This window comes from Centropristis striata, chromosome 5, assembly GCF_030273125.1.
Source record: "Centropristis striata isolate RG_2023a ecotype Rhode Island chromosome 5, C.striata_1.0, whole genome shotgun sequence".
Taxonomy (NCBI): domain Eukaryota; kingdom Metazoa; phylum Chordata; class Actinopteri; order Perciformes; family Serranidae; genus Centropristis; species Centropristis striata.
Window position 1 is genome coordinate 10,981,373 of NC_081521.1, and position 21,616 is coordinate 11,002,988.

A 21,616-nucleotide genomic window follows, 5' to 3' on the forward strand; every position below is an offset into this window, starting at 1 on the left:
AAACTTGATAACCTAAGAGAAAATAAAAAAGGGTTAAGTTAAATCAAATACCGTCCAACATCACCATTCCTATTAGCAATATAACCTTCCAAAACAAAATAACGTTTAATAAGCATCCTAAATTGATTAATATTCAAAGAATCTGCATTGACAGCTTTAAAAAAAAATATTTTCCCCAACAAGATAATTAAATTAATAATATAACTGCTTGTCTCTGTAACATCACCTAGTATAACAGAAAATAAATCACATTCAAAACTTAACACGGTTAGTTGCAGTTTCTTTTTGCACAACTGTTTTTTATTATAAATATTTAACCTGTGGTTCTGTTCATTTTTACATGTTGCATTTTTCTTGTTGTTAAAAATATTTCTGTTACATTTTGGGGACTTTATTTTTATCCTGGTGGTATCGAATATTTCCCTGAGTTTCGAGTTGAAAATCTTAGTATCATGACAACCCTTTTAGTTGTCCCTGTTAGTAACAAAATCCCCCTCACATTAAAGAGGAATGAGCAACAATAACTCTCCCTTCCTCTACGCCTCGTTTTTCTCGTCCATTGACTGGCTGTGCGGAAGTGAAGTGCCCTTTATTATGACTCGTCACATTGTGCTCGTTCATGCACATGCACTGGTATGCCCTTCGTCATGACACAGGCTTAGGGAATTCAAAGCATGCTCATGGAGATTCTGGCTGAATTTGTATATCTTGACATCAGACCCTTCCCACATCCTTCTGAGTCATCATAGAAAAATGCTGTCGTTAATTGATTTATTTATTTGTTTTTTTCCTTTCCCATGATCCCCTGCTCTCCACAGTCCAGTGACTTTCCACTTTACCTCATGTGTTCATTTGTCCCCTTTCTCTGCATTGAACTGGTTCAAAGCTGGTTGATCTAGATCCTCTTTGTCTAGTCATGCTGTACAGAGGAAGTGCTGCACACACACACACACACACACTGTAAGCAGCCCGTATGTGTGACAGTGCATGGATTGACAAGGGGAATGAGCCTTTGTGAGCTCTCTAGCACAATAGAGAAGTTTTCTCGTTAACTCTCTTGTGAATGAGACCTTCAGCTTAGTTTCCCACGTCAGCACAGCTTCCTCATAGACATCGTGTCTGTTGGTCTCAACCAGTTTCCAGCCGCTGCTTGTGGCCAGTGTGGCCTAAATGTCATGTGCTCTGCGGGTTGCTAGAAAGCGGTCCTTGTCTTGAACTAGCTGTCGTGGTCAGATGTTGCACACGCAGACAGAAGGACGCTCACAGTTTAAAATAAACTTGTTCTTAGAGCTTAATTTTAGTGCTTTTAGTGTCCGTCCAATGAATAATTATCAGAGCTGATACTGTGGTTATTCCTGTCTGCAACAATTTTTTTACTATTATTCAATCACGAGTTCTCAAAGATGTCTTTAGTCAAGAAAAGGGTTGTCACGATACTAAGATTTTCAACTCGACCGATACTCAGGGAAATATTCAATACTCGATTCCATTTTCGATACCACAAGGATAAAATCAAAGACCCCAAAATTTAACAGAAATATTTTTATTAACAAGAAAAATGCAACATGTAAAAATTAACAGAACCACAGGTTAAATATTTATAATAAAAAACAGTTGTGCAAAAAGAAACTGCAACTATGATAACAAGCTTCAGGTCTGAGGTAGTGCAAAAAATAAATAAATACAATAAACAATAACAAATAGAACAATATTTTTTATGCTGTGCACAATATTAGGCAGGCTTGATAAGTCGACTTTTCTCTGCTTCATTCTGGGACTTCAAGAGAGAAAATAACACTTTTCATCGATACTTTTGAAAATGAGTATCGTATCCGGATACGACGTTTTAGTATCGATACTTTTTTGAGTATTGATACTTTTGACAAGCCTAATTGACCCTGGATTTAGTTTTGAGTATATTTTTATCGCATGCAATGCTCAACACAATTCTTCAAATTGATCATTTACACTGTAAGAAATTTAGACAGCACACATTAAATACACACTGTAACATTTGCTGTATTTGTGGCAAACTGTCAGGGTAGGGGGTCACTTATGCCACACAGCCACACGCTGAATACACAGAATGTGGAACCAAAGATAAAAAAAAAAACAAGTTTCACCTGGAAACTTTTAGTTCGTGTTAGTGACATATGCTGGGACTAGCACAACAAGCAGAATGGCGTGTGAGTTAGTCATTATAAACTTGACATTACCAGATGGTTTGTTACACAGAACCATCTGAGTATCATTGGAAACTGTGTAGAAACCATCTGTCAATCACCCAGATCTGCCGATCACATGGATGATTCACTTTTTGTATGTTTAAATAAAGAAAAGGAGGAATTAATTAAAACACTCCAACTAATGCACAAGTTGTATTAATGTGTTCTTAGTAGAGCACGACCGATATGGGGTTTTTGAGCCCAATGCCGATACTGATTAAAGAGGGGAAAATGAATTGATTACTGATATGGTGGCCGATATTTTTATAGCCAAAATTAACTTTTTTTGTGGACTGTGCACCGATTTTTCACCACTCTGCAAAAGTAGCCAGAGAACTACTTTCTCAAACATAAAACTTTATTAAATCATATTTAACACTGTTATACATTATTAAACATTATACACACAACACATTACATTGTCAGCCAATTTTATTAATTGATAATTGAGAAAATAAAGAGTAAATAGGAATAAAAAAAAATAGCTAAATAAACATCATTACTGTTCAGTGTTGCTGACTATTTAAGAAAAAAATAAAAATAAATAAATAAATTCCATTTTAAATCACACTAAGAAAATTTTCTGCATTACATATTGTATAAAAAGCATTTTCACAACAGCATATATATATACACTGATACAGATATGCCTTTGATAGGCCGATATCGGCCGATAATATCTGTCAACCCATATATCTGTCGGGCTCCAGTATTTAATATTTTCAGTTTAACAGCATTATAGATGCTTTTCACTTTTATAGCCTGTTATGATCTGTTGCCCTTCGGGACAGTGTGTGTTCAGTGTAATGGAAGAACCATAAATATTTCTTATGTTTTTAATGAAAATAGTTTATCAGAGTTTCCAGTTGGCGAAATGTTGCCTCAGTTCCCAGCATTAGGATTATCTGTGACACTTGCACTCCTGTCTGTTAAAAATAAATTGTGCATTCTTTTCCTGCCTTGCTCAACTGGCTGAGCCATGACTTTAGGGAACCGTTAGACCGCTAACAGTCATTGTGTTCGGGAAATCAAGTTCCCTCTTTAAGGAGCAGCTGGCAAAACCTGGTCTTACACATATTGCACTTCAAAATTATACCAATTATATCACTCTCTTTGGATATACATGGCCAACTTAGAACTATGATACAAAGATTTAAAAATCACATTCAACAATCTGCAACCAGAAAATATTTGGCATTTTAACGTGATAAATATGCATGTCAATCAATCCAAATGACTAATTTTTGCCAATAATTCAACCAATTGTTTAAGCATTTATGAATACATTGATAATTATTAGTGGTGCGTTGACTTTTCGTGACTTAAATTTTCTTAAATCCTAAAGATGAAGAGATTTCTCTGTAGCGTGCAGCCTGATTCTATCAGCATTCAGCTTGACATTATGTTTGCACATAAGATTGTTAATATTAACGCAATGGGCTCCCCCCTCCCCCAAGTTATTGAATTTCAATTAATCTCCAGCCCCATTTTGCCTAAAAAGGAACAGGATGTGATGTGTTAATCGATGTCTGGTGTGTGTGTGTTTGTGTGTGTCGTGGTCAGGGGCTTGCACCATCAGGGGATTTGAGTGTTGCAGCTTATTATGGTGCAACACTGGAGCAACCGACAAGTCAGAGCTGATGAATAGGAAGCTGCTGCTAATGATCGTTAAAATGCTCCTTTCTCCACATGTAGTATTGGGTCATTTATCAGCCACAGAGATGGACCTACAGGCCCAGACACACTCGCACACACATCACACACACTAATCAGTTGCTTTCCGGTAGCCGTGGCAACCAACTGCAGAATCTCCTTCCCTGTGCCCCTTCACTATTCCTCTCCCTGTCTCTCTCTTGTATCCAACCTTTTGCTTTCATGAGCTAATCCTACCCTCATCCTTTTTTTTTCTCCCCGGCTAACGAAGAAAGAGAAAGTTAGACATGGAAAAAACCGAGACGGCCTGAAAGCACTCTGCAGGCCGCTGCCTAGCACCTGATTTCCTCTGGGAACCGAGCAGAGATAAAGAAATAAAGGGCGTGACCGTGTGAAAGGGAAAGTGAGAGAGTAGATAAAGACCGGGTTTACCTGCCAGGTGGGACTATGGGAGATTGAGCATATCAAACCCAACAGTTTCTGCCTTGACATGTGCATAGTGAGCTGACTGGTAATGCGGGTAAAGCAGTAAAACAGAGGCCCTCCAGCTTTCTCTCCATGATGTGTTGAGAAGATATATTTTCTGATTCCCAAGTGAAGAAATTAAGTTTATAGGTAGGGTAGAGAGGTGATTCATAATCAGAAAAAGTCATTATTTTTGTGAACAAATGCTGAATAGTGAAAAAATGAGGCACAAGTGATGATGCTGATTGAGGTAAAAAAAGAATATTTAAAAACAGAATGAAAATAAGTTTATCCAACATCTTCTTAGCTAGCCCGAGAAACAGTTTAAATCGATTGACTCAAGTTGTTGTTACCCAACATTATAAATCTGCGCAGGGCAATTTGACCTAGAGGAAGTGACGTAGGTGGTAATGAAATTTCTCATCTGTCCACATAGAAGTTCAATGCAATGCCATTGGGCCCCCCTTATAGATGCAATACAAAATATTTCCAATAAAGTAAAAAATATTGGTAAGAAAAATGCTAAATAAACACAAAAATAGAATATAAGACTGAAAAGTGATGGTGCCGTAGGGCTGGGCGATATGGACCAAAAGTCGCATCCCGATATATTTAGGCTGAATATCGATATACGATATATATCCCAATATTTTAATTGCAAAGTGAGAGCAAATGTTCAGTCAAAGCCAAATATGACATGTCACAAGTAGTTTTATTGAAACTGTTTATTTAAGAGAACATAAATACTGTCGAACCACAGGAGGACCTTTTTTAAAAAAAACAAACAAAAAAAAACAAAGCTCCATAAAGTTCACCTTTAAATAAAAAAAAACTTAAATAAAAATAGCCTATGAAATTAAATAGGCCAATCTTTTCTCATACAAATATATTTATTTAAGAAAAAAAATTACGAACATTACAAAACAACCTTAGTAAGGACATTTATATGTAAAAGTTTTTTTAAAACTATATTGATATATGCGATATGGTCTAATTTCATATCACATTTAAAAATATATCGATATATTTTTATATCGATATATCGCCCAGCCCTATGGTGCTGCATAACTAAGTAAGAAGTATAAAAGTAAGTAGTGTATCGTCCAACTCCACAGCTGAAAATAGTCCCCAACAAATGCACTATTTTCTCCTGTTTGAGTGATGTTTGAAAAACAACTATAGTACCCATGTTTTTTTCTTTCAGAAAATGATCAAGCCTTTTTAAAAACAGAAAATATACAGTATATCAGTGTGTTTAAATATTTACGTTGTTAGCATGAAATCATGGGATAGAGTGTTTACAGCCTCGGGAGGTTGGCGAGAAACAGGCAACACATTGTTAGTTTGATCTTTACATGTGATTTGTTGACAATAACAAACATTAGGATATCACCAGCTTCATGAGGTCTATGTGGGATCTTCAAAGTACATGGAATGATCCTTGGTGCTGCAATAAATCCAAAACTCTCCTTCAGTAAGTCAATACAGGATAAGTATGTAGGTTCCATTTAGAGTAAAATAGGAGATAAAGAAGGGTGTGCTTTAGGGCAGGTCTACCTTTTGATTGACAAGTGGCTTCCACTGCGACCTGTCTATCAGGTTAGAGACGTAACAATGTGTGTCCATGGTGCTGTGTATATTTATATAGCCATGTTGTGTGTTGTCCATGTTTTTGCCTTCGAACTTTCCCTTCAGGAAAGCATTTCCACGATCACTTTTACAATTTGGTGTTTATTTGTACTAAAAAACACTTTCAGCTTTTAGTTTTCAGTTAGCCAAAATTAGCATCCCAATTAAAATCAAAGTTAATTATTGATGCGCCTGGCTAACTAATTAATGTCCAGAGGTTCCGCCAGTGAACCCGCTTTTTTTCCCCAGCGGGCTCAGGAGTATACTGAAGATACTGATATTATATTAAAGTAGACGATCTAAGGATTCTGTAGACCCCAAGCACCATGCTATCTGAATGAAAATAGGCTCTGTGTTCCCCTGTGTCTCCTCCTTACACACATTACTACTTTTTAAGGCGAAAATCACATAGGTTTTTCTGTATTTCATTATTTTTGCATACTGGGGTCCCTAAACAGGCTTTAAATGACATAAGCTGGTTAAATAACTAATTCATTAATTAATTAAGTCATTTTTATTAGGTATTTTTGACCAGAACGACTTGACACACAGTGCTGAGTTGCATCTCAAATGAATCTTCAGGTTCACAGCTTTCAGATGATGTTCACCATGTAGCATTTATTGTTGACCTGCTATCTCCCCCTAAACACTCACTGCCCACAACCACCAATTTAAAAAAAAAAAAAAGGACTCCGAATGCTAACTGGCTAGCTAAGGTAGCTAGCAAATGCTAACATTAGCGTACAACTAAGTTCCACCCTTACACCAAATATAATAATTTATGGCTTGAAACAACCAAGATGAGGATTTGAAACAGTAGTCCACATTTTTATTTGATAATTAAAGCCTCGATGATTCATTTTTTTGTTTTTCACACCCAATAAAGACATGAGTGAGGATATAAATATATCAACAGGTCATGTTGAACTTTCCTCAACATGTGAAGAAGCATTTCTTTTCATCACTTGGCACGACCATATAATCATTACACATTGTCTCGTCATACATTTCCTGCCCACTGAATGATAACATGTCTTGGCATGTCCGCTTTACAGGTGTCAGTCTCCATCACAAGGTGTTGCAGCTTGTGCTTTGTTCTCTACACCCACATTCCTGTGGAAGATCTCACAGAACAGGATAGGCAGTGGTCAGACTGGCCCTTTATTGAAGATTAAATAAGCCGCAGTGAAACATTGACTCATGGTTCATGGTGTACAGTACAGTGTAATCACATTACGTCATTATTTACTTAAGTACCATTAATCAATCCCTTGTGACTAATTCCAACTGCGTTACTTTACTGCAGCTCAGTCATCATGATGCTTTGTTCCAGTGCATGTTTCAACCCAGGCTCTTGTTACACACACACACACACACGCACACACACACACACACACACACACACACACACACACACACACACACACATATCCTTGCACTTCTACCTTTGTGAGGGCCCTCATTGGAATAGTGATTCCCTTACCCTAACCCTTAACCTAACCTTCACCATCACAACTAAATGTCCTATCTTAACCCTAACATAAACCTAATGTAACCTGAACCCTAAAACAAAGTCTGAACTCTCAAGAAGTGAGAACCGGCCGACATGTCCTCACTTCTCAAAAAGGTCCTCACTAAGTTGGTTAAAAAAGTGCTCCAGTCCTCACTATGTAGGACGTACAAGAACACACACACACACACACACACAGAGCGGTGTGTTTTGGCTCACTTTGACTCCTGTGTGTCTGCCCTTGATGTGGCCATTATTGATAGTTCATTATGGTTCATTATTTAAGGCCAACATGAAGGCCAGTTTATCTACCATGAAAACATTCATGTGCTGCATCAAGGCGTGTCGGAAGTCAAGGTGAGGCTGAAGACAAATATTAACTCTTCCTCACATGCAGACAGTAAAGAGAAATTCCTCTCAGTTCTGAACAAAGGCTGGGTACAGTGTGTTGGAGGAATGCAGCAGGTTGAAGGTGATATTCTCTCCTTGAATGAACCTTGTATGAGTGGCCTTCAGTGAAACTTCCAAACCTGCTTCTGTGTTGCACTCAGTTACATATTTGCACATTCCTCAGATTCTACTCACTGACTAGGATCACTTATTCAAAGCACAAGTATAAAGGGCGCTCTAGAATGTTTGCTTTTACTGTAAGAGTGTGTTTGTGTGCGCACACGTTAATTGAGAGTTAAACCATGAATGAAAAGAGCTACTGTGGGACCAGCTCGGCCTCTTCACATCCAAAGAGCACTGACTGCTTCAGGCACTGTTTTATAACAAAACGTTGGCAGTGAACAGATATGATTAGTGTCTCTTTTCCTTTCAGTTTTTGTTGCATTTATGGCTGTAATTTATGTTTTGGACAAATGAAAGACCTATTTTTGACCTTGTGAATTTTGAAACAAACAAAAACAGCACACATATAACAAACAGGAGAATCCTTTATGGGATTGGGAATATTATTTGCCTGATCAGCTTTGAAATGATCAAAACAGACAGTGAAAGCCAAGCTAATAACAAAGTGCACTTTACATATAGCTTAGCATTTTTACCTTTATTTTTCTATATAATTTTTTTTATTTTCGTTTAGTTGCCTTTATGTGCTGTCTGTCATTTTGACCCTCTTTCTACCTTTTATTACAGTGAGTTTTGGGAGATCATATTGTAATCAGATGGTGCTTGATAACATGAAAGTGCAATTTCCAATAAAGTTGGGACGCTGTGTAAAAACATAAAACATAAGCTGACAAAAACATTCAGAATTCAGAGTGGATATTTACATCATAGTTTCAATTGAATATATAACCCTGATTCCAAAGAATGATATGATTTGATAATTTGCTCATCCTTTGTGACATATATTCAATTAAAACAGTATATTTTATATTCAAACTTATACATCTTTTGTTCATTAAACCTCTGAAGTCCAAGAGATTTTGGGTCAAATTTGTGACTTTCCTATGCATTAACCCTTTGGAGTTTGGGGTTATTTTGTTGGTTTTTGACTCTCTTTTTTTATTCTGCCTGTATATGCAACTTAAATTATGATCACCATGCCATGCTGGTATCATCTTTTTCAGCACAACCTCACCTGATTATAATTTTGTCATTTTGATTTACTGGATCAACATTTTGAAACACAAAAAAACACACACACAAAAAAAATACAAAAAACACTTAAAAACATACAAATGAGACGATTTTTTAAAAACAAAAATAACACAGAAACGCACATCAAAAACACACCAAAAAATTACAAAAACCCCATAAAAACATACAGAACACACATTTAAAACCACAAAAACCACAAAGAAATTACAAAAAACACAGACAGTAAACACAAAAGATTGCATTAAAATGTTGAAACACACACTCACTGCAAAATCTGAAAAATCTCTGCAAAACAAGTAAAATCATGTTACTACACTTGGTCGTGGTGATTTTAACCATTGCTGAAATAGAGTTGATGCACAAAATGGGACATGGACATTTGTAGAAAAAACAAAACTTTAGACAAAAGCTGACAGCAGTCCTGCTCCGGCGCTTTCGTGGACTTCAGACGGTTAATATACACTCTGAAATCTGAATTTGATGCATTCTGTATTTATTTATGTTTTACAGCGTCGGGGCCTTTTTTTGTGTGGAAATTGTAGTTGGAGTGTCAAAAAGGATTGACAAATTATCGCACTTTGTTTCATTTACTCAAAATTGTATTACAGTTTTTCATTTTAAAAAGGCCAAGTCATTTCCTAGAACTGCTGGGCACTTTAGTTCAGGAAAGAGGGATTTTCTTTGAGACTTTTTTCAGCAGCGGATGAATACACATTTGGTGTTACAGGGATATATCTAGCTGCGTGGCGTTGTGTGTCATTATTGGCTTTGACATACGCAGATGATACTGTTACCATGTACATTACAGGCCAAAAGTTTGGACACACCTTCTCATTCAATGCGTTTCCTTTATTTTCATGACTATTGACATTGTAAATTCATCAAAACTATGAATGAACACATATGGAATTATGTACTTAACAAAAAGGTGTGAAATGACTGAAAACATGTCTTATATTCTAGTAAGCAAAGGGTGGTTACTTTGAGGAATCTAAAATACAAGACATGTTTTTAGTTATTTCACACTTTTTTTATTAAGTACATAATTCCATATGTGTTCATTCATAGTTTTGATGCCTTCAGTGAGAATCTACAATGTAAATAGTCATGAAAATAAAGAAAAATGCATTGAATGAGAAGGTGTGTCCAAACTTTTAGCCTGTACTGTATATTACATATATATGTTTCTGATGATGACATATATTGGGCTGACCAGTTTCAGGTTGAGGCCGGCCACAGCACACACCACAGCAGTGAGGTCATACCGGCACCATCTCCTCCCTTATCTTCCTCCAGCACGTTCACACCCTGCACATTCTTAGAAATATTAGCCGCAAAACCAAGATTCCTTTCCTTGGAAGCCCCGCTCAGCACTATGATGCAACAGACATGAAGGCCTCTCTCCTACGTATGTATTATCCAGAACTATGTAGTCTCGTTGTTGGTTTTCCTTAGAACTCAGTGAGCCATCAGTGTCATTGTTGGTTGTTAATCTGCACTTCCACTGGTGAAGATGATGTCACCACATCAGGCAGCAGGAGAAGATGGAGTGTGAAGGAAACTAGACTCTCACGTTTGTGTTACCAAAGTAAAATCATTCTTAGGAGTTAAAGCTCCTGGAATACCTATGAATGATGCCCCCACATAGGGCTGGGCGATCCGGACCAAAAGTCATATCCCGATATATTTAGGCTGAATATCAATATATGATATATATCCTGATATTTTTATCGCAAAGTGAGAGCAAATGTTCAGTCAAAGTCAAATATGACATGTCCCAAGTAGTTTTATTGAAACTGTTTATTTAAGTGAACATAAATACTGTATAACAGGAGTACCTTCTTTTTTTTTTTAAATCAAAGCTCCATGAAGTGCACATTCAAATTAAAAAAAATATCTTAAATAAAAATAGCCTATGAAATAAAATAGGCCAATTTTTTCCTGAAATAAATATATTTATATGAGAAAAGAAAAACGAACATTACAAAACAACTAAATATGTCAAACCCTAGTAAGGGCAGCATTTATATACAAAAAAAGAAAAAAATGAACTATATGGATATATGCAATATGGTCTAATTTTATATCACATTTAAAAATATATGAATATATCTTTTATATAGATATATCGCCCAGCCCTAGCCCACACCTCCTCTGCTCCTCTCTCAGGCCCTTCCTCTCTGGGAAACACCTCTGAATTGTCCCACTTCACTTGTTATGATCGTTTCACTTGTTATGTCCACCTGGGGTCTGTTCCAGAGAGTGGGTTTAGTAAAAATTCAATCAGCTAATGTTTCTCATTGCCAGGTTTCCTTCGTTTCTGAGCGTCCCCTCCTCTAAAGCCAGCCTCAAGGAGCTATCGGACACACTGTTTCATGTCCTCACTGATCTAATCGATATCAAAGCTCATTAATTTGCACGTCAGGAGAGGAACATCAAATCCTGGCTGGATTTTTTAATCATTACCCGAGGGCTGTCTTTACTAATGTTACCACTTTGATGCGCAATTATTTCTTCTACCAGTGATTTCATTTTTAAATAGTACACACACGCATTTATTTTAGTTTTTTGTGACTTGAAGTTTTCTTTTTAACACTGTGATTCACAGCCATGCTGGTATCATATTTTTCAGCACAACCTCACCTGATTATAATTTACTGGATCAACATTTTGAAACACAAAAAGACACACACACAAAAAAATATACAAAAAACACTTGGAAAAAAAAAACCAACACACAAAATTACAAAAAAAACACAAATCAAAAACATACAAATGAGAAAATTTTTTAAACAAAAATAACACAGAAACACACATCAAAAACACACCAAAAATTACAAAAAACCCATAAAAACATACAGAACACACATTTAAAACCACAAAAAAGAGTCAGTGAACAGTGAAGATTATGAGAATCTTCCTGAACCTTGAACAATAAATACTGATCTCCAATAAGTTCTAGTCAGCTGATCCATCCATCTAGATCTAGAACATAACAACATAACATAACATAACAAACGTAACAGTTTTTACCAGCATCTGCACCGTCAGCATCTCTGCACCATCATTGAAGCCAGGAAATGACTGTAACTGTGGCATTGTAGCAGCATTTTCCACCTATATATATAGTATAGTATAGTATAGATAGTATAGTTGTGACATACGAACCCTACAGCAGTCCTGACTGCTCTTTTAAATGCACCGCTTCTGAATACTGGGTGCATTTCTCTGTGAATTTAAAGTTTTGATACTTTCACAGTGTTTATTTAGCACCTACACCTGCATTATATTCATAAAAGACATGGAACTGTTATGTTTTCACCCTCTTTTCGCCAGACTGACTGAATAATGTACATCTCACTGCCGAACTGTAAAAAAAAGAAAAGAAAAAAGGTTATTTTGGTTGCATGCCATTAATCTTTAACATTTGTCTGATTTTGTGGGGACACACCTGGAGACAGGCATTAAAGCATAGCTATAAAGATGTTGTCATTTGTCTATGTAGGTTATATATAGACATCAGTATTAAGTTTAGTGTTTAATAGCCAATGAAAAACTGTTTTCAAGACTGTTTCAGGAAATGACAGTCTGGTAAATGATGAATGAGTGGACTAGGTTAAATAAAACTGAGGAGCTGACTTACTGACTCTTTTCTCCTCTCTGTCTGTTCTGCTGCTGCTTCAGTGTGTTTATGAAGATATGTATTATGCATACGCACACATTAATATTACTGGCTCCACTGGATTAAAATGGAGTCTGTGCCCTGCCGTTGCCGTGGTGAATTGTCATCGTAGCTGATCCGATGAAGGCTTTTTTTCTGTCCCTAACCTGGTTTTGACAGGGTGAGGAGTTCAGAGATCCTGTAGTTTGTCTCTGTTACCAGGAACAACACCCCCCCCCCCCCCCCACATTCTTCCTATGATTCACTGATTGCCTCCCTGTCCTTTCACTCTCTTCCTCCTGTCTCCTTCCGAGTTTCCAGTAACAGCCCCCCTCCCTCCTCTGACTAACAATCAGACGTCTGAATCACTCATTTTCACATTTGCTCTGATGTTTTGCCTGAACGAAGCAGCATCAGCCTCACACATCTTGTTTACTGAGGTAAAGACTGTTTCAAAGTGTGGACAACATGAGCATCACCACCAGTGACTCAGTGGGTCACGTCCAGCTCAGCTGATCCCTCTCTGTGTTTGTATGGGAGATCTGAGCCTGTGAGTGGCTCCTCCTTGTGGCCAGACGTTAACACTGCGTCTCCTGCAGCTGATTTCCAGGAAATGATTTCAGTGGGCGGCAATGTAGGCTTGGCAATGTGAGGACAACGATGGGAAAGAATGTCAGCAACAAATCTGCTGCACAACTCATGGGATAGGGAGGTGGAAAATTTTCATGCAAGGATTTAATGATGTGGATTTTTCCTTTAATCAATGAGATCTTGTTGTGACTGTGCACAGCATTATGCAGGTGGCTTTTTGGGGTTTTTTGCTTGCTGTGATGTTACCTGTATGAAGGCTGTGGTGGATGGAAATTTCCGCATGGCCGTGTGGGTTGACAGTCATACTGATACCCAGCTGTGGGTGGCTCAGCCCTCTGACCTTTACACAGGGACTCTACCTGACCCTGTAAACCTGCCTGGGCCTTCTCTCTTCAGGGAAATGTGTATGCATGTGGGGTTTTTTTTTCAGATTTTGAATACATATAGCAGAAACAGCAGCAGCAGCAGCTAGGCCTGGCACGATAAAAAATTTTTTAGGACGGTGTATTTTCCCAGAAATTATCACTATAAACGTTAGTATCGTTGTATCCATGTCATTTTAGTTTTATAATGATATTAGAGCATCATTTCCACAGCAATTCATTTTTAAATCTCAAGAATATTTAACATTGGAATTGAAATTAGATTTCCTCGATAAATAAAACACGAATAAGTAAACTACAACCAAAACAAATAAAATAGACTTTCAGGCTCCGTTAACAAAACATTGCAATGAGATAATCATTATGTATTATATTGTATTATACAATTAAAATAACACATAAACAGCTGGAATGGCTGCTTAGGAAATTTTTTTTCCAGCAATTTGTACTGTCTGTCAAACATATGCAGCATTACACAAACACAACACAAAAAAGCACAAAAAGTCACACATGTAAACGACAATATATTGAGTAAAAAAAAAATCTATTGACCTTCATTTATCAAACGAGTGCAGAAACAAGCGCAGATCTGAGTGTATATTTAGTCTTACAACAGGGTCCACGACTGATTTATCAAACGATCGTATCTCTCCAACCAATCACAGCGTGAGAATGATCGGCTGTTGATAAATGTGGCGGCTCGAAACAAGCGTCATTTATATACCACGCCCTAATATATATAATATATATATAATATATACTCGATTCAGAAGGCTCGCCTCCAGAGTTTACAACACCGAAGGACGCAATACGACCAAAAAGAGGATCCCCCCCCCCCCTAAAGTCAGCTTTATTAGCAAAGTGTACCATGACAAATAACAACAGGAGCGAAATAGACATTTCACAGAAATACGCAGCGACAGAGTTGAATATTTTACATTTGGAGCACAGACTTTTCAGTTGTCACAGCTTATTGGTTGAAGGAGGTAAACAATGTTTTAAAGTAAGTTTTAATCCCAAAAGAAGAGGAATTCCTCAGAGTCAGAAAGTGAAACGCTGACGTCCAACAGCTGCAACACAACAAACTGGTTTTGTCTGGCAGCAAAAAAAGTGAAAAGGAAGGAAATCAGTGGTGCTGTCAGCAGAGTAGCAGTGGAGCATTCAACTCCTGGTGAGGCTGGAAAGGTTTAATTCATACATTGTGATATATAAAGCATAATCGCATATATCACTTCTTTACATTTAGTCAGAATTCTGTCCCAGACAGAGGAGCGTGTGGTAGAGCTATTGGGATTCTCAGACTCAGACGTGTGGACTTCACATTGACAAATCCCGAGCCTTGCGTAGAAATGATCGTACGCCCACTTTAGGCTCACTTCCTGTCGTACACTTGTTTGATAAATAAGGGCCATTATGTCCATTTGTATATATTGAACGATAAGTCGATATAGTAATTATTGTGACAGGCCTAGCAGCAGCAAAAAAAACAATCCCCCATGGCATTAACCCTTTCCTTTCCCTTCTCTCTCTTTCCTTCAGGAGCGCTTTGCTGAAATCTTCGGGCAGGACGCGGCGGCAGAGAGCAGGAGGTCTCAGGAGAGTTTCAAGAAGTGGCTGCTGGCGGGGATGACCCTGGTGACCGGAGTGGTGGTGGGCTCGCTCATCGCCCAGAAACGCCTGTAAAAGGGAGACGCCACAACTTCCCTAACACTCACCACCCTCCTCCTCCTCCTCCTCCTCCTCCTCCACCCGCCTCCTTCACCACCCTCAACCTACACACCAACACGGAAGTTTTAATGAAGGTCCCGTTTGTCTCGTCAGAACTGCTGATGATGTTTACTTTTTTTTTCCCCCCCTCCCCTCACAAATCCCACAGTGGACTAAGAATTCTCCCACGTTGTTGAACTTTTGAGAAAAGACGAGAAGAGAAGAGTATTCATGTGTTCACCTTATTCCACCTTGATGAAAAATGTGCGGTTAAACAGAGACAGACGTTATTCTTTAATCTGAACCAATTGTTCCTTCTATCCTCCACTGGTTTCTTTCTTTATGCCTGTATGCATTAGTTTTAACAAATTTTGGTTTCCATGTGTGTCCTCTGACTCTTTTTGTCTCAGACCAACCTGGTCTCACAGGAATCCGTGAAATAGCCACGGATTTGCTTAGCTCAAAATCTGTGGAATAGCCACGGAATCACTCTAATTTCCGTGAAACTGACACAGTTTTCGCTACAATGCAAGTTAATGACATACAGTAATAACATACACAGTGATTATATACATTCACTGAGTGAATATTTAGAAAATAAAACATATATTTCTCGCTAGAAATGTGCTCAAAATCCATTTTTATGCAGAAACTAAGTCAAAATATTGATTTTTTTCACTAAAAATGAGAGAACTGTCCGCCATGTTTTTTGTTCTGACCACTAGAACCTTGAACATCACGTGACTTGGAACAAACCAATACGAAAAAATATCCATGGAATAGCCACAGGATATGACTGTCATTAACTTGCATTGTAGCGAAATCCGTGTCAGTTTCACAGAAATTTGAGTGATTCCGTGGCTATTCCACGGATTTTGAGTTAAGCGAATCCGTGGCTATTCCACAGATTCCTGTGAGACCAGGTTGGTCTCAGAAGACAGTTTTCAGTGTGTTGAGGGGCTGCTCCACACGTCGGCAGCTTGTCTGGTTGCCCGTCCCCACAGACAGCTCTACAATAGCTCAGTATGTGCCATATGGAGAGTGAAAGCAGGGCAGGCTGTAGCACCTGCCCCTGAACCGCTTCTGTAGTTCCCAGCCACCGTGATCACCAACACATCCAGTATAACACCATAATCCATGAGTCCATACACTTATTGTTTCGTCTTGTGTCGTGCGAATGGTAAATGAGAGATTTTAGTTAACATGGGAGTCTTAAACTAAATATCTAATGGGAAACTAACGAACTCCTCTGCTTGTTTGTGTGTTGGTGCGTTTGGTTTTGGATTTGTGAACCATTAAAACCCCAGTGCTCCCGCTGATCTGTGCTTCATGGTCATATAATACTTGGCCTTGATCCGATCCTGTTTGTGTTTAGTCAGCCTGCCGAGTGCCAGACCCACTGTGTGTGTGTGTGGCAAGTTCTCCCAATCAGTGCAACTGCAGTTCATACACGCGGGGCGCCGTGGCTCACACCCTCCATGTTTACTACACAGTAGCTGAGGAATGCAGCAAATTCTGTAGCAACACACAGAAGAGACAGAGCAGCAACACTCAGACAGCATGAAGGACTCTTCAGGGGGGAACGTTTTGATTTTGGCAACACTTTTTGCCCCTATTCAGCATCGATAAGCAGCATATAAACACTTTAACCAATGTATTTGTCAACAACTATAACTTCTCCTATGATGCATCCATAACTGCTATATAAACAGTAAAGGAATGACAAGATAATCATATTTAATGATATATTATCACCAATATGAACAAATCCTTACAGTTTGATATTAGACATTTATTAACGGTTTATACTAGGGCGGCTCCCTCTTAGTTCATTTTTGCTTTTTTCATGTTTAATGGCTTATTTCCAAGAAACACATGAGCACATCTTTCATAAAACAAGATTAAAAGCGGTGCTTTGGCTTGAGTCTTCGTGGGCGAAACACGTACTTTTAAAGATTAATCAATATAATCAAAATAATTGATTAAAGATGAGAGTGTTGGTCAGCTCTAGTGTTACACATGAAGACATCATTTACAGGTTTTATGAAGCCATGTTGATTCTTGACGTCAGAAATAGTAAAGAGGTTCTGTTATTTAAATAAATAACTAATTGGTAGCTTATGAAATCAGATAATTAGATCGGCCAATAGCTACATATGACACAGATAAAAAAATAGATTTTTTTCTTTCATGTCAAGGTACAAACTCAGTGGGACATTTTCTATTTAAAAAGTCAGCTATCAGTGCTCTCTGGTGGTCAAACTATGTAATGTGACGCTGTTTCAAACCTAGTTTATCATTTCTGTTCTGCAGTTGGTTGTTACTGATCAATGTATATATATTGATCCAGATAAATCTGCCATTAGCTCACATCAGCCCATATATTGCAGGCCAATTTATTCATAAGAAATATTGCTGTTCATTCATTATCTGTTCATAGTCCAGTTATAGGTGCACCAAGTTCTATTGTTGAAGAAATACATAAATAAACCCTCGAAATGTCTTAAAATTGGTTTACAACTACATTGTAGTGAGTTATAAACAATGGGTAACACTCTCTATGATGCATTATAAACATACTTAATCTGCTAATAACGCTGTATACTTCTAAGCACTCAAAAATATTTATAATGCTTTATAACGATAATCAAAACACATCTTAAATCATTTTCTAATTCCTTGTGAAGTCAAGATTCATAATGCTATATATTATGTGTTAAGTATGTTTATACGTTGCATCATAGTGTTACTAAACAATGTATTCATTGCTTATAGAGGTGAACACAATTAGTCGTTTGATAAGTAGACAGTTAATGATTGATAATTATCAAGCAAGAATAACAAAATACACTGGTTCCAGCTTCTTAAATGTGAGGATTTGCTGCTTTTCTCTAATGTCATGTTATACAATTGTAAATTAAATATCTTTGGACAAATTTCTTCAAGTTTTTTCTGACATTTTATAATCTAAACAATTGCATTATTAAAAAAAAAAAACAATCATGAAAGTAACCATTAGTTGCTGCCATAATTGCTTATACTGCTCAATGGGGTTAAATTAAAGTGTGGAGTCATTTCCGTGCTCATTTTGCAATAAAATCCTAATCATGTGCTGCAAATGCTCAAATAGGAGACTTTTTTTTTTTTTCCTTAATGTGCTGATTCAAAAGTCATTCGTTATTTTTCCACCATTACTCAACTCTTCCATTTATCAGTGACACAGTAATGCTTCATGTTATCAGCAGAGTGAACATCATAGCCTTTGGAAGATTTATGTAGCAAACTAAGAAGCAGCTGTCTTTGAGGAGACAAAGAAGTTCTGCATCACATGTTGTTTGAGTCTGATTAGAAATGTGTCAAAATGTGTCTGTTTACCATCTGAAGCGCCTGTCAGCGGCTGCAGGAGCGTAAAAGTAGACAAACCTTCACATCTCATCTCACACACTTCCACTCCAAGTTATCCATGCATTGCTCTCACACACCCCAACTTCTCCTCCTCCTCCTCCTCCTCCTCCCCAGACACTTCAAATCTGTCAAACCTCCATCCGTCTCTCCTCCTCCATCCAGCTCCACCTCTTCCTCTGCAGTCCCCCGGCTGTCACTGCACCTAGTCACGTGTGTCAGTCACAGCTGGCCCACCTGCTGCTGCACACACACACACCTCAGCACGCACACACGCTCCTAATGTACACACCTGCCAGTCACTGTAGTCATGACGATACGGCTTTCGTCTTTGTTTCTCAGCATCTCTCCATCTTTAATTTAAAGGTGAAGTCGGAGGAGTGTTTGTCGCCTGGTGTTTCACGCACCAACAACTGGCAGCTCCATTAATTAACTGGGAAGGGAGGGAAGTGTCCCAGTGCTTTATTCTTGGTCTTATTCCAGTCCTGTCTCCAGTCCTGTCCTGGCAAACAACAGCAGGTTCTCTTCATGTGTTACAGCAGCAAATCAAAAGCACAGGACAGGAAAGACAGGTGCCATTGTCTCATCAAAGAGAGGTTCAGCCCTAGACTGAGCCGTGCGGAGCCACAGAGGGTGAACTTTAATGGAAGGGACTGTAAAAAACAATCTGGATTTACAGGTGAAACATCCATCACTACACTGTCAGCGCGACGGTCCGGCCACCAGCTGTGCCTCCATCTCCACAACATCTCTCTTCATCAGCGTCCACTTCTGCTCCTCTTCATCCTCATTGTTCACATCATGTACATCAAACATTTACAGACATGGATTTCCCTCTCTAAACTGTAATCCTTGGAACAAATATTTCCCCCAATAAAAAAACTGCATTGACTATTGATGAGTATCATCCTCTAAATGCTTTTGTCCTGAGCATCGTATTTGTACGGAAGCCCTGAGAGGCAAGTGAGAAAAAAAAAAAATCTGATGATACATATTTTTAGTCTGATTTAAATGGTTTTCTCTCCTGTATTCGTGACTTAAGAACAGGGGGGAAAGTTTCTTTAAAAAAAAAAAAAACGGGTGGAAAAGGTAAATGTTTTTGTTGTTGTAATACTCATTTTGGCCACAAGAGGGTGAATTGCACCACTATCTCATATTCTAAATGGGACCAAACATAATGACATTAGTTAAATGTTATTTATGCAGCCAACATCCATATTAGGCATTATGAAAATTAGTTTGCAAAAGTTAGCTGAGCTAGCTTAAAATTTTAACACAGTTTGGCTAAAGCTATCAGTGTTGCCAAATCTTCCAAGAGTCTGGCTAACTTTAATGCTTCTTTGTTCCCAGATCTCACAAGTTTGTTGCTAAGACAGAGAAAGATCTCAAACAAAGACATTTTTCTCCTGAGTTGACAGTCTGAAAATGCAATTTCAGAAGACACATGGTTTGTGAAAAATGGGTCCAATATTTACTTTGATATTAAAACTCACCTGAAAGAAAACATAAATGCTCTTAGTTCCATTTAGAACATGTAAAAACAAATGTTGCTTGTTTGTTATAACATTTTTTTTCCTTTTTTAATACAACAAAGATTTGTGCAAAAAGTGATTTTAACTTAAAACATTCAAATTGCAAGATTCATTTGAGTTAACTCCATTGTTTTTGTTGTCTTGACATAAAATTATTTCGCAGCATGGACACTCAAATATTTAAGTTAAAGCAACACGTTGAGTTTTACAGTGTAGTGTTGCACTACAGCCTCTTGTGGTCAAAATGGGTATTACAACAACAAACATGTTTTCGCAGATGGCAAAAAAAAGAAACAAAGAAAAACGATTCTGACTAAACTTTTTTCCCCCCAAAAAATTAAAGAAACAATGTTTTTTATGTTCAGGAGAGAAAGTAATTGAGTTGGAAAATGGATCAGCAAAATGTTTTTTCTCTCTTGCCTCCCAGAGCTTCTGTATATTAGCCAAGGTCTGCTCTCATACATTCCAGTACAGTATATATATATTTTTCTAGTGTATGCCCCACCAAGAAGCTGCTCGCAGGCTTTTCTCTGCTGTCCCGGCCCTCACTGAAACAAGTCCCCTTTCTACACATATGTGAGTGTGTGTGTGTGTGTGTGTGTGTGTGTGTCTGTATGTATGTATGCGTGCATGCATGTGAATATCTGTGTGGCAAAAATGTTCTTGAAGGAGGCACAGATGAAGGAAGTGTGACAGCATTGGCACGACCCTATATATATGCTAGTTATTTAAACTGATTAGAATAGTACATTAGCTTAGTAACATATTTAAGAAAATCAGAACTGATGGCTTTTAAACATTATTTATATTTAGTGTAAAAAGCATAATTGTGCCCCTTCAAATGGCCTTAAATTCCATCTTTGCATTGATGTGTCATTCGTTGTGTTTATTATTTTTAGGATTATTGGACTGTCGCTAGACGAGAAAATGCAAACAAAGTAAGAGGATATTTTCAAGATGTTCGGTGCATTCTTGTTGGCCATAAAGAGTACACAATTAAAGAGCGCAACCAAGTCCAGTGGTCTGTTTGTTTGTCTTAGAATGCCATTGTAAAATCTTAAATTACATTGAACCTAATAAAGCCAATGTTGGAAGATGTACCGAGTCTGCAGAGTCTTTCGTGGGTGGGCGTGTCAGAGCATGCATACATTAAGACAAGGTAAATATTCAAGGTATCACCAGAAGAACAAATCAGCTTGAAAGATTGTCTGTTTTTAGAAATGACTCAATGGAATCACCATTCTTACAAA

General features: G+C 37.8%; 1 protein-coding gene across 2 annotated transcripts in view; it reads left to right on the forward strand.

Moving 5' to 3' along the window:
• Positions 1 to 18,372, forward strand: part of bcl2l1 (BCL2 like 1) — a 46,584-nt gene extending 28,212 nt beyond the window's left edge. For both annotated transcript variants that reach the window (XM_059332688.1, XM_059332690.1), the window contains exon 3: positions 15,265 to 18,372. In XM_059332688.1, coding sequence (XP_059188671.1) covers positions 15,265 to 15,408 — 144 coding nt within the window. In that variant the 3' untranslated portion in view covers positions 15,409 to 18,372. The remainder of the gene's footprint in view (positions 1 to 15,264) is intronic.
• Positions 18,373 to 21,616: the final 3,244 nt, after the last annotated feature.